Raw genomic sequence first — 11968 nt, forward strand, 5'->3', positions numbered from 1 at the left:
GGACAAAAAAGGACCTGAGACAGGATATGTCAACATCAAGTAGAACTCCAGACATCTCCACATTTGCTCAAGGACGGTACGTGCGTGCATCTCGCAGTCAAGGGAGGAAAGATAAACTATAACAGAACTCAGAGCGCAGCCCTGCAGCTCTGCACAACAAGTACAAGAGAAGTCAGAGTACACAGTCTGTCTGCAGCCAAACTGTGCACTCTGATTTCTCTGTGCAGAGAACCTGCAGGCTACGTCCTCACCTCCTCTCTGCCCCCTGCTGCGCACACCTGACACAGATATTCCTGCATCGTCATGACACCACAGGAAGCAAATGGGAGCAGCCCCGGTGTGAAAGGGGCTTTAAATTGCCCCTTTCCCAATGTTTTTTGTAATGTGTTGCAGGCCTTATATGCAGGAATAGATGTATATTAACAAATGAAATGACACTGACCACACACAAAAGTAAAATGACAAACAAAATAAAATATCTTTGGTTCATACAGTCTGAGTTGGGCTTGGAGGTGTGGGGTCTATAAAAAGCCAATTACAATTCATATCATATTATTGATCCAAAGACAAACAAACAAATTACAAGTACACATTTGTTTCAAAAGGTTCGGCCCCAACAGATCGACAAGTACATACCAACAACATCAAGTTTATGTTCTTCATCTGTCAGCTTTCGCCTTTTGTCTTTGTGCTTCTTCTTTGTCCTACCAAGCAAAAAAAATAAACATGAGTTTAAAAATTTCCTAATTTGCCTTCAGGTGGCCAGATGTTCCACTGCACTTACATGTTGCAAAGGTCAATTTTCCCATCTTATTTCAATAACAAGGTGTTATTAGTTTAAAAAGTTATTGTATTTTTCTCCAGTGTAAGCACGGTTTATAGGATATGTGTAGCTTGGTTTCCATAAGTACGAAGCCAAGTTTGAAATGTGTTTATCAGAAAGAGGCAACTAGTTCCAAACATAATTAGTCACGTCTATAACTAACTGTACTAGCACAACTTACATGTAATGTAAGGGCTATTGTTGGCTACCCACGTTAAAATAAAGACCTTTAACGACCAAGTTGGGGGAAGAAATACTGTGAAACACTAACGATCTTGAATGTAACGTCAGCGTTAAAATTTTAGCTAGCTAGCTAGGTAGCTTTAGCACTGAAACTCAATCAAGAAGCTGCGAACATTCCAGGTACTACTATTAAAGGGTCAATCCTACGTAGTAAGACGAAAACGTACCCTTTATTCATGCCCTTCAATACCAATTTAGTTGACTTTACACGTGAATATTCAGCCATTGCTTCAGAGACACGGTCCAATCGCTACTTCGATACGTGTGCCACCTGTCTGAAGCAATCTCCGAATCATCTCAGTACGTGACACTGTGTCACTTGATATCGATTTGTGCTTCGAAATTAGAAATTGTGTTAGATATCGGTGTGCGGGCCGCAATGTAAACAAACATATGTCGGGTATTTGCATTTAATTTATCAAACACCTTCATTATACGTAAATGTCATCAAAGACGGACACTAATATGTAGCAAGTGACTTCGTTCACAAATGAAAAGGATAACAGCACAACTATTTTGTTATTGAAAATTAGTATTTCAATATATAAAAAAAAAAATTCTGCAAACTAATGCCATGTGCCACTAATGTTCTGTTGATCTGATTTCTTACGAAACATGTTCTCTAAACAGTCCACCAGAGAGCACCAGAGCACACTTTTGGGGTCGGCGGCGCTTCGTGTTTCTTCTGCTTTAACAGTCTTGCCTCATTCATTCATTCATTCATTCAGGTCGAGGATAAAATAAGATAAGCTTAAAATACAGGCGCTTATTTACACTGTGGTCCTCGACAAAAATTAAAAAAAAAATCATTGGCCAGTACGGGGATCGAACCCGCGACCTTGGCGTTATTAGCACCACGCTCTAACCAACTGAGCTAACCGGCCGACGGTGCAACTGGTCTTTTCGCATTATTCATAGAAGAAAGAAATGTCATTAGTTAAATTTGTTACATAATAATTTTTAGTATACAGCCATAAAATGTGAAATTGGAAAAGGTTGTTTCCATAATATGAGCTCTTTAAGCGATTATTTTGAAGATTAGTTGTACCGCGTACCCTACTTCTTTTTTACATATTCAACAATTATTCGTTGCTTTATTTAGCAATCTAATAAAAATTTAATAAAATTTCTGTATTTCCCACGAGATGATGCCTTTGGTTACTGATGTGTTGGATATCCGCTTGTGTTCGTTATTTCCTGCACATTTGGTAACATGTAGCCATAAACCTGATCATTTAGTTCTGTTTTACAGTTGCTAAATCTTGGGATGCTTGGTTTTTACAAATAAAGTGTTGTCATCTGAATAATCTTTCGAATTAATTCCTTTAAACGTGAATGACAAATGTCTTAAAGAGAGAGAGACTGGCAGGACAAATCTGTCCAACGCCCTTTTGGACATTAAACTTTGGCGACAGAGATGTTACTGTCAGAGGTTTTTTAATGTTGTGGAACTTTTTGTGTAATTCACGTGTGTGATCATGTTGTTTATCGTCACATCCCCGCAGAGACCAACTCTCTGCCAGCACTGATTCAAGGGGTGTTTGCGATCGCTTTAATAATTATTTTGTCTAAAATATCCCGTTTCTGCCAAAGACAAGAAGGTGTTTCCTTTGAATATCTAAATTATTAACAAGAGGTATGCTCTTTTCCTCGGTTCTATTCGTATAATATGTTTTATCCCCCTTTGATATCTTCGTTATCACTCTATTCTGTGAAAATGGACACGCCCTCCCACATTGAACGCTTCCGTAGTTTTCCCAACATTTTAGTTAATGTTCGGTTTTTTCCTGCTCACAGTAGAAGAGTTTGCGGATAATTTTACTAAAAATGTTTCGTTGTGGTTTTCTTATTTTTGCAGCTTGGCTTTCTCTTAGTTCGTCACAGTTTGTGCCACCGGTAAGCGTTTGTTCTTTGTAATGTTGTTATCGGAAGTGTTCGCTGGTGTTATGTTCTTTTATATTTTTATTTTCAGTTTACTGAAGACTGTAGAACAAATATGTATCCTCCAAAGGGCCCCACGTAAGTAAAATTCTGCCTTTTCTATGATCCAGGTTTCATTTTTTAAAGGGGTAGTAGTCTCAAAGTCGTTCATCCGGCAGCGCCCCCTGGTGGTCATTTTCACTCGCTGAAAACATTGCCGAACTCGGTACAAATACATGAAATTTGGTCACTTTTCAAAACCGTGAAATGAACCATTGGCCATTAAATTGACTTGGTGAATAAATCTCATTGTTCTAGACCTTCAGCTGGATGACAAAATAAGCCAGACGCGATACAAAACCAGCTGATTTCAAGTGAAAAGCACACAGCCCAAGCATGTTTTCACGGAGTGGCCAATCACACGTGCAGAAATACAAATTGTGGCCTAATTGTTGCCGGAAGCGACGTATACCAGACGGCAAGAGTTTTGTAAAATCAATTTTTAGCTGCTGTCCAAACTTGAGGTAATCAGAAAATGCAGCTTACATAGTGTCTTATTCAGCGTCTGTTGCGGTCCTTGCAAACATTACTTGAAAATTTCTGTGTAGGCTCTCAGTTGTCTAGGTGGTTTCCATAGTAGAGAAGCTGAATCTTCGACTGGACTGGGTTGCTTGACGCAAGGACGTTTCGCTTCAAATCGCAGAAGCTTCCTCAGCTAAAATTTTAGGAAGCTGAGTTTTTATTTTAACTGAGGAAGCTTCTGCGATTTGAAGCGAAACGTCCTCGCGTCAAGCAACCCAGTCCAGTCGAAGATTCAGCTTCCCTACTATTACTTGAAAGCAGATTTTTACAAACATTGTAATGATGCTTTCTGTGTAGGCTCTCAGTTGTCCAGGTGGTTTCCATAGTAGAGAAGCTTGAATCTTCGACTGGACTGGGTTGCTTGACGTGAGGACGTTTCGCTTCAAATCACAGAAGCTTCCTCAGCTAAAATTCTTGCTCTGGTAGTCTGACTTTTGTCTTGACTCTTGTAGAGAAGAATAAACCAGAAGCCAACAAAAGCTGGAGTTTTTTAACCTAACCAGACCCCACCTACCGAGAGGCTGACTGCTATAGGCTAGTGACTAAACAATAGCTCTAATTAGCACCTATTGTGCTCTAGATAGCACTCTCCTAATGACAGGACGGAAGCCTCCCCTGATGGCTCCCTTGACGACTGACTGATATACAATGATGCCACAGCTGGATCAGCTATGCTAAAATACGAACTGAGCGAAATGGGGCCTAATAATCATGAAATGGGGGTAAAATGTAACGAAATGTTGCAGACTGACCCAGACTGACTCCAAATATGGCTCAATTAAGTACTCTTATTTTTTTTGTTTGTTTTTTAGTGAAATGGAAACTGATAATAAAATGTAGGGGTAAAACAAAATGGAGCAGATTGACCCAGTGGCTGAAGTTTCATCTCTTGAACACCAGATGGTGCACCTGCCCCGACTATATGTACTAAGCGCATCTCACAAAAACAAACGCCAAACAATTAAAGTACTTATTTGGAGTCAGTCTGCTCCATTTCGTTACATTCTACCCTCATTTCATTATCAGTCCCCATTTCACTCAGTTTCATATTTTTGTGTGGCCTCAAGACAATCCAATCTGATTTTAAACTTATAAAGTTGAAAAATGGGAATCAGAAACCAATGCCTGTCCATGATGAGGTGTGTAAGAATATGCCAATAGGTGTGTCTCTGTAATCAGGTTCAAAGGAGGTGTCGACTGGTACACGGTGGACCTCGATTTACCACCCAACAAGAGATGGACAGCACTAATTACTGCAAAAAGAGCAGATGTAAGAACTATTGGATGTAACTACATTATCTTGTATTTTTGTGAATTCTTGCTCTTTTATTTTACTGTAAAGCACTTTGGACACCATCTGGCTGCTGTAAAGTGCTATAGAAATAAATGTTGATTGATCTTTTTTTTTCTGACAGAAATATTACTTTAAATAAAAATTTATTTTATTTTTAGCTGGCCGACATGATCAAGGCCATCAAAGACTTGGCTAATGCTTTTGTGCCGAGTGGAAAGCTGATTGAGTTGGTTGACATTGCTTTGGTGAGTGTGATTTTTGCACCCCCACCATCATAACTGGTGTTTTGCTTTTCAAGAACTCAAGTGTGGCTTGTGATTGTGTTCTGCAGCCTTTGATGTCAGACACATTGCCATACCCCTTCAGTGATGAAATTAAAGGAATTGCAGCTGTTTCGGAAATACCACTTGGTAAGAAAATGCAGATGTTCTTGTTTTACCAGTTGAGGATGTTTGTAAATACTTTGCAATGAAATCACAGATGTGTTTTCACTCCTTGTAGGCGAAGTCATGTTGTACAACATCTTCTATGAGATTTTCACCGTGTGTACCTCAATCGTTGCAGAGGACACCAATGGTGGGTAAACAAGCTAGTATTCTTAGGGGTAGATAGGGTTATTTTAGCCACAAGCCCTGCAAGTTTCACTGGTCACACTTTAGACGGTGTGGAAAAACAACACTTCCATGAAAGCAGGAAGTGTGAATATCAATGCATCCATTTCTTTACAATGCCTTGTTTTTAGCCGCTTAATGTTTGTTTTTGCTCATTTGTTCTTTCAGTTCCGTTTTCACTTTATAGTAGCTTTGAAAAGAATTAGCTAAGAGGGCTACAGCAATCTGACTTGTGACCTTGCCCTTCACACAAGTGACTGACCTCACCAGGGCAATTCTAGAGCCCCCCTAAGTGTGCTACATCCATCCATCCATTTTCTTCCACTTTATCCGGAGTCAGGTCGCGGGGGCAGCAGCTCAAGCAAAGCCGCCCAGACCTCCCGATCCACACACACCTCCCCCAGCTCCTCCGAGGGAACCCCAGGGCGTTCCCAAGCCAGCCGAGAGATGTAGTCCCTCCAGCGCGTCCTGGGTCTTCCCTGGGGCCTCCTCCCAATGGGACATGCCCGGAACACCTCTCCGGCGAGGCGTCCAGGGGGCATCCGGAAAAGATGCCCGAGCCACCTCAATTGACTCCTTTCGATATGGAGGAGCTGCGGCAGTGTGCTACATTTGGTCCAAATCAAGTAGAAACTCATTACTTGATCTTTGCTAAAGGGAATTATTTTGAGCACTTTCTGAGTCAGCCTTCATTGACATACAAAGTTTAGTGAAAGTCAGCCAAAGGACCTGGAAGGAGAAGGGCAACAGGCAGACATGACCTTGTGACCTTGACCCCAGTGATTGACAACCGGCAGGCTTGACTTGGGCAATTCCAGAACACGCCTCCATATGTGTGCCAAGTTCAAGGTAAATCTGAGTAAATTTGGACATTTTATCTTTTTATAAATTTGGTCTTGCCTGGGCAATTTAAGGTCCCTCCCTGTTGTTATTATTATTATTATATGTTTATTTTGTGGTTGTGTCTTGCTCCTCCCTCTCTGTGTGTGTGTGTCTATTGCTATAGATCTGTATGTTTTATTATTGTTAATTTGACACACTCTTATTTTTCATGTTTGTAATATGTATCATTTACATAAAAATAACTCTTCAATAAAAATTTTTCCACAAAAAAAAGAACCCACCTGCATGTCAAGCGTAGGGGTTGACAAACAAGGTACATTTATGGCCTAAACAATGTTGACCTTTGCCAAAACAAACCTTTTCACTGATCATTTTGGGGTTGATGGTCATCCTCAACAAGTTTGGTGGAAGTTGGCCATAACACGTGATGAGTAGGGAACAGACAGACAAACATTGCTCAAGTTAATGGTGTGATTAAATGCTCAAAATTTTCAAGTGTTCCACTATGGCTATGTGATGCACAAGTCTACAGCATTCCGGTCACAGAAAGCGTTCAAGTGGGGGTCTTAATGTCTATCCCTGAATTCTCTCTATAGTCACTGCATTTGGAAAAGTATCCTAACAGGCATGGTTTTGGACTCTTACAGGTAATCTCTTTCATGGAAGAAATTTGGATTTCGGACTATTTTTGGGGTAAGAATCACCATTTGGATTTTGTTGTTTTTTTATTTATTAAAGTGTTGTAGTCTAGTGAAACTGTTTTTTTTGTTTTGTTTTTTTTTTCTTTGCAGCTGGGATGTAAAAAACAAGTCATGGATCATAAGTGAGAAGTTGAAGCCTCTTATAGTCAACATTAACTTTGTAAGAAATAACCAGACGGTCTTCAAGTCGACCAACTTTGTTGGATACGTCGGCATGCTAACCGGCATCAAGCCTGTAAGTAGCTTAAAATCCTAATGAAAGACAGAAGGTTCTAGATGCAAGAAAGACCTTTTTGTTGTTGCTGTTTGTTTCAGTATAAGTTCAGCTTGACTATGAACGAACGCTTCAGTATTGATGGCGGCTTCATCGGTGAGTCAGCTGTTTGTGTTTTGCTGTGTGAGGATGTGCTTTGCTGTATGACATATTAAGCCACTGGTTCTCGTATTGAATTGTTTACATGTAGGACTCCTGGAATGGATTCTGGGAAAGAGAAGTGGCATGTGGATGAGCTTCCTGACTCGATCTGTACTCGAAAATGCTACCAGGTATTTCTTACCATTTCACTGAGGAATTTGGAACAGTGAACGGTGTAATAAATAGGTACAATATGAGCAGTTGAATGCATGCACGCTATAGTTGTGTTGTATCCTGTCACAATCGTCGCATATCCTATTTTTCTGCTTTACTGCTGCAGTCAGCGAAATGTGTAAAGCCACTGCACATTTTCTTGATTTGTAATCCACAAGAGAGGATATTTATACTATGAAAGCAGTGGTATATGTTGACCATTAAAGCTTGACAGCATCATCAAACTTTCAACACATGTTGTTTTGGACACTGCATCCAAAAATCACTTGGAGAAAATACAACCGTTTCTAAGCTCAATAGGACATTTGAAAGAATATATAATGATGTGTGCGTATATTTGGACACACTTTTGACTTGATATTTAATATATTACTACTGTTGCTAATTTAATTTTAGACATTTCACGTGAACAGGAGATTAAGTTATACTATGAACCATGTATCGTCTTGTGCATTTGTCTGAGTCAGACAGCAGATTGACAATCTGATTATCACTAGTTATGAGGAGGCCAAGACCCGCCTGGCTCAAACTGAGCTCCTCGCTCCAGCCTACTTCATCATTGGAGGAAACCAGACGGGCCAGGGCTGCGTCATCACCAGGTCCAGACTCCTCAGCCTTGATATTTGGGAGTAAGTACCGCACACTAACTGTAAGGCTTGCGATTCACAGTGCAGAGCAAACCACAAAACTCCTCAATCCATTAAACTTGTACTTTAAAGACACAGTGTTGTGAAACATGTTCTCAGTTGCTCAACGAGGAAGTGTGTGTGGGTTCAGTGTCTTGTCACATGCCTGGTCTTTTACTCAGAAATCAGCTGCTACATGTCATGTGTTACTATGATGATGTGTTTCAGGATCGACCTGAAGCTGGGCCGCTGGTATGTCTTGGAGACAAACTATGACCACTGGGAGGAGCCTCTGTTCCTGGATGATCGCAGAACTCCTGCTATGAAGTGCATGAACCAAACCACAGTGAATGTGAGTGAAACAGATCTGAGGTGATCATGAAATGCTCTGCTGCTGGTCAGAGGTGTTTGGTGATGCTGATGTCTTTGCAGAACGAAGGTCCAAGTCAGGAGCCATGGTGCTTCTTTCTTCCGTACTGTTATGAGACGGATGCATTCTTGTGACCTAAGGTGTGTGTGTGTGGTACTAGGTCTCTTTGGTGGCTCCATGGGTGCTGTTGGGGTGATTTTGTGTGGTTTCTTAGGGAGACAAGGTGAGGTGTATCACCTGTATGGTGAGAGAATGTCAGCTATGACATTTTAGACATGTGGGTCCAGCATGCAGGTCTTTCAGTGATGAGGAACCCAGTGGCTGGAGAAGTCCAAGGACATGGCCATGTCCTGCATGGCTGTGCCAGATAGATGATACTTTCAAGAACTTGGGATGTGCTGGTTATCTGCCTCGGTGGTTGTCACCCAAGGCACTTTCATCGTGTGGTGGATGCAGTGACATGAGGTACTCGTGTGTTCTTCCAGAACTGAACCTGAAATGTAACCCAGGGTCCAGATTTTATTTCTACCTGCTCAGGCATAAGATGGAGAACAACCTTGGTTGGAGGGTAAACAAGCAGAGGTTTGGATTGTTTAAATCCCAAAACTTTTAATACTGGGTCTAAATTGTTGACATAAATAAGTGGTGCTCTTTTTGTTATTATTAATGAGAACTGAAGTCCTACAGTCACAGAGGATATGAAGTGTATTTTTTTAAAACTCTTCTATTCCAGTCATGTGATCTTCTGCACTACCTGTGGCCTTGAGCCTGACATGTTAAGATTTCTGTTTTAGCAACATGTCATTCTTTTGTAGAACATCTCACTGAAGACTATGTACGACGTGCTGTCAACCAAACCTGTGTTAAACAAGGTGAGCCGTTAGGTGGTAAACACGCTATCAGTTTTAGGTTGTTCAGTGCAAATTTATTATTTTTATATATACATTTTTTTTTTTTTATATATATATATTCTTTTTTTTAAGTTGACAACATACACAACCCTGATGCAAGTGTCCGAAGGCAAACTGGAGTCTTATATCCGGGACTGTCCAAACCCCTGCATGCCCTGGTGACCCTCCGACGACTAAACTCTGATCGGTTTGTAAATTCTGAGACACTATGCAGGGTGAGCTGATACTGATTTTACACTCAAGGCTTTTCTGTTTTTAAGTGTTTTCACAACTTCAGCTTTTCCTCACTGTTGACAGACTGCAGTAAATCACTAAAATGTTTTTTTTTTTTGGTTTTGTTTTTTACTAATCAAACTCAACTCTTCCATCACTTAAAAGTTCTAAATTGACAAACCATTTGCATTGTGCCAAAAAAGTAATTGTCAACATGCTTGTAGATTTCAGAACATCTGATGGTCTCCACATTGTTAAACTTGGTTCCATTTGTGTTAAATTTAAATAAAACTGAAATGTTCTAGGCTTCAGCTTTAAATGGTTTGTGAAGAGCTGAGTTACAGGGAGTTTTACCTCATCTGACCACTTCTGTTTTCTCTTCAAAGTCAGGTTTCTCTTTCAGGAGTTGTACCAATATTTAAACCAAAGTTTGACTGCAGGTGTGTATGCGATCTTCAGGCCACCTGTGTTTTTGGATAGTACACCTCATCTGCATCATTCCAGTTCACCCAGCTGTAAATGGGTACCAGCCTTTGCTGGAGAAGTAATCTGCAGTGGATATATCCCCTTTGGGAAACGTCTCTCTAATTATTAATTCCCAATACAGTGTCTATGGATAAATACTGGTCCAGTGAGACTCAGGGCCTGTTTGTGAAGTACAACTTATCAGGAGCCATTGTGAAGCATCATGGTAGACTTTACATCATTAGGGGAGGGCAGAATCTACAGCCACAAATTAAGCTTTTGTTCTTAAGGTCCACCAGAACTTCAGCATCACAACTGAGGAACTGAGAGTTGGAGGTATCATCTTGAAAAGCGACATTATCCATCTGTAGGAGACCACTCATGATGTGCAAAAAACCTTAGAACTGTAGATGCCAAAAGTTCAGTTGGCCATCAGGGTGAAGACAACACCCCCAAACATCATTTTTGGATAAGCGGTTTTAGCTGTGCAGCTTTTTGTTGTTGTTGTTTGTTTGTGGTAATGGCGAAGATGTTGCATTTCTGATGCCTTCATCAGCTCCTCAGTTGTGATCCTGAGGTTGTGATGGACCTTTACAACAGATGTTTTAATTTGGGCCTCTTTCCTCAATGACACATTTATATGGTCAACGTTTTATCTCCCATCCCCCGCCTGAAGGGATTCTGTCTGTTTGTCCCAAAAAGAGTATAAGCATTCTGAAAACAACTTCTCACATTTTTAGGTGTAATTTCATGAATCTTGGTACAAATTCTTGTTATAGGTTGGTAATATGCAATATGTAATGTACAAAATTGTCAAATTTTGGCAGTTATGGCCCTTGATTAACAAATCCAGACACTGTCAGTTTCATGAGTTGGGGTCTGCATTCTGGAATCAACTATCACATACGTTGAAATGTTACCAGAATGTAGCCTGCTTTTGTACCAAAGCAATGTTAGCCAGTGGGGGATACTGTGCTGTCAGAGTACTCATTATATGTCTGTATAATAGACTGTACAGTTGAAGGCCTTGAAGGAAGAACCAGACTTGTTGAGCAAACACTTTTTCCTGACTTGACGCACATTGTTTGGGTAAATGGATAAGTATGAGAAAAATGCACAGGCGTATGTACACATGTATGTGTTTAAATTAGCTTTTCTCTATGTACAGTATAAAAGGTTTCACCTCAGAGGTTTGTAACAAACTGTGCTGTGACTGAGGATGAGAAGCTGCCTGACCAGAAAACTTTAGGATTAAATGAGAACGCAAATGCTAAGTTATTGTACTACATGCACATAGTATGTGCATGTTTAGGTAAACCTGTGTGGGTGGGCTTTACCTCAGATACTGCTTCAGCTGTCCCCCTCTTCCTGATCAGTAAATAATGGAATTTTGTGTCATGATATATTGTGAAGTTTTCTGATATTAAACTCTTGCTGTTGTAATATTTGTGAATTAATTGATTTTTTTTTTTTTTATAAACTGGTTTCTCACTGTAGTGTGTGTGTGTGTGTGTGTGCACACAGACTGAAGCACATTTTCAATAAATGAGTCTGTTTCATTTCCTTAATGTTTTAACATACTGGTGCTTCCATGTTATGATGTAAGCAATGTGGGGAACCAACTCTTGGATGGGGGGGGTGGAAGGATAATGTTCATACCGCTACATAATTTTTTTTGGGCTGCATGAATATTACATATTGGTACAATTACTGAACACAACTCAGCCACATGGGGTGTGCAGTCAGTACATTCTGAGTGCCGGTCCCAAGCCCGGAT

At 40.4% G+C, this 11968-nt stretch overlaps 1 protein-coding gene, 1 long non-coding RNA gene and 1 other non-coding gene across 3 annotated transcripts; 1 reads left to right on the forward strand and 2 right to left on the reverse strand.

The window, feature by feature from the left end:
• Positions 1–658: 658 nt before the first annotated feature.
• LOC117526815 lies at positions 659–1373 on the reverse strand. Its single transcript, XR_004565358.1, has 2 exons — positions 1234–1373; positions 659–704 (listed from the first exon to the last, which is right to left on the reverse strand). It is a non-coding gene; the product is annotated as an uncharacterized LOC117526815 (long non-coding RNA).
• Positions 1374–1876: 503 nt separating this feature from the next.
• trnai-aau lies at positions 1877–1950 on the reverse strand. Its single transcript has one exon. It is a non-coding gene; the product is annotated as a tRNA-Ile (tRNA).
• An 852-nt stretch (positions 1951–2802) lies between these two features.
• asah1b (N-acylsphingosine amidohydrolase (acid ceramidase) 1b) lies at positions 2803–11639 on the forward strand. The gene is made up of 14 exons (XM_034188610.1): positions 2803–2962; positions 3039–3085; positions 4748–4838; positions 5021–5107; positions 5194–5272; positions 5364–5438; positions 6964–7009; positions 7108–7252; positions 7333–7387; positions 7482–7563; positions 8104–8235; positions 8461–8584; positions 9418–9474; positions 9586–11639. The coding sequence occupies exons 1-14, from the start codon at positions 2894–2896 to the stop codon at positions 9673–9675; spliced, it is 1179 nt and encodes a 392-aa protein (XP_034044501.1). The 5' UTR covers positions 2803–2893; the 3' UTR covers positions 9676–11639.
• Positions 11640–11968: the final 329 nt, after the last annotated feature.

Source organism: Thalassophryne amazonica, chromosome 15, assembly GCF_902500255.1.
Source record: "Thalassophryne amazonica chromosome 15, fThaAma1.1, whole genome shotgun sequence".
In the NCBI taxonomy this organism is placed as follows: Eukaryota; Metazoa; Chordata; class Actinopteri; order Batrachoidiformes; family Batrachoididae; genus Thalassophryne; species Thalassophryne amazonica.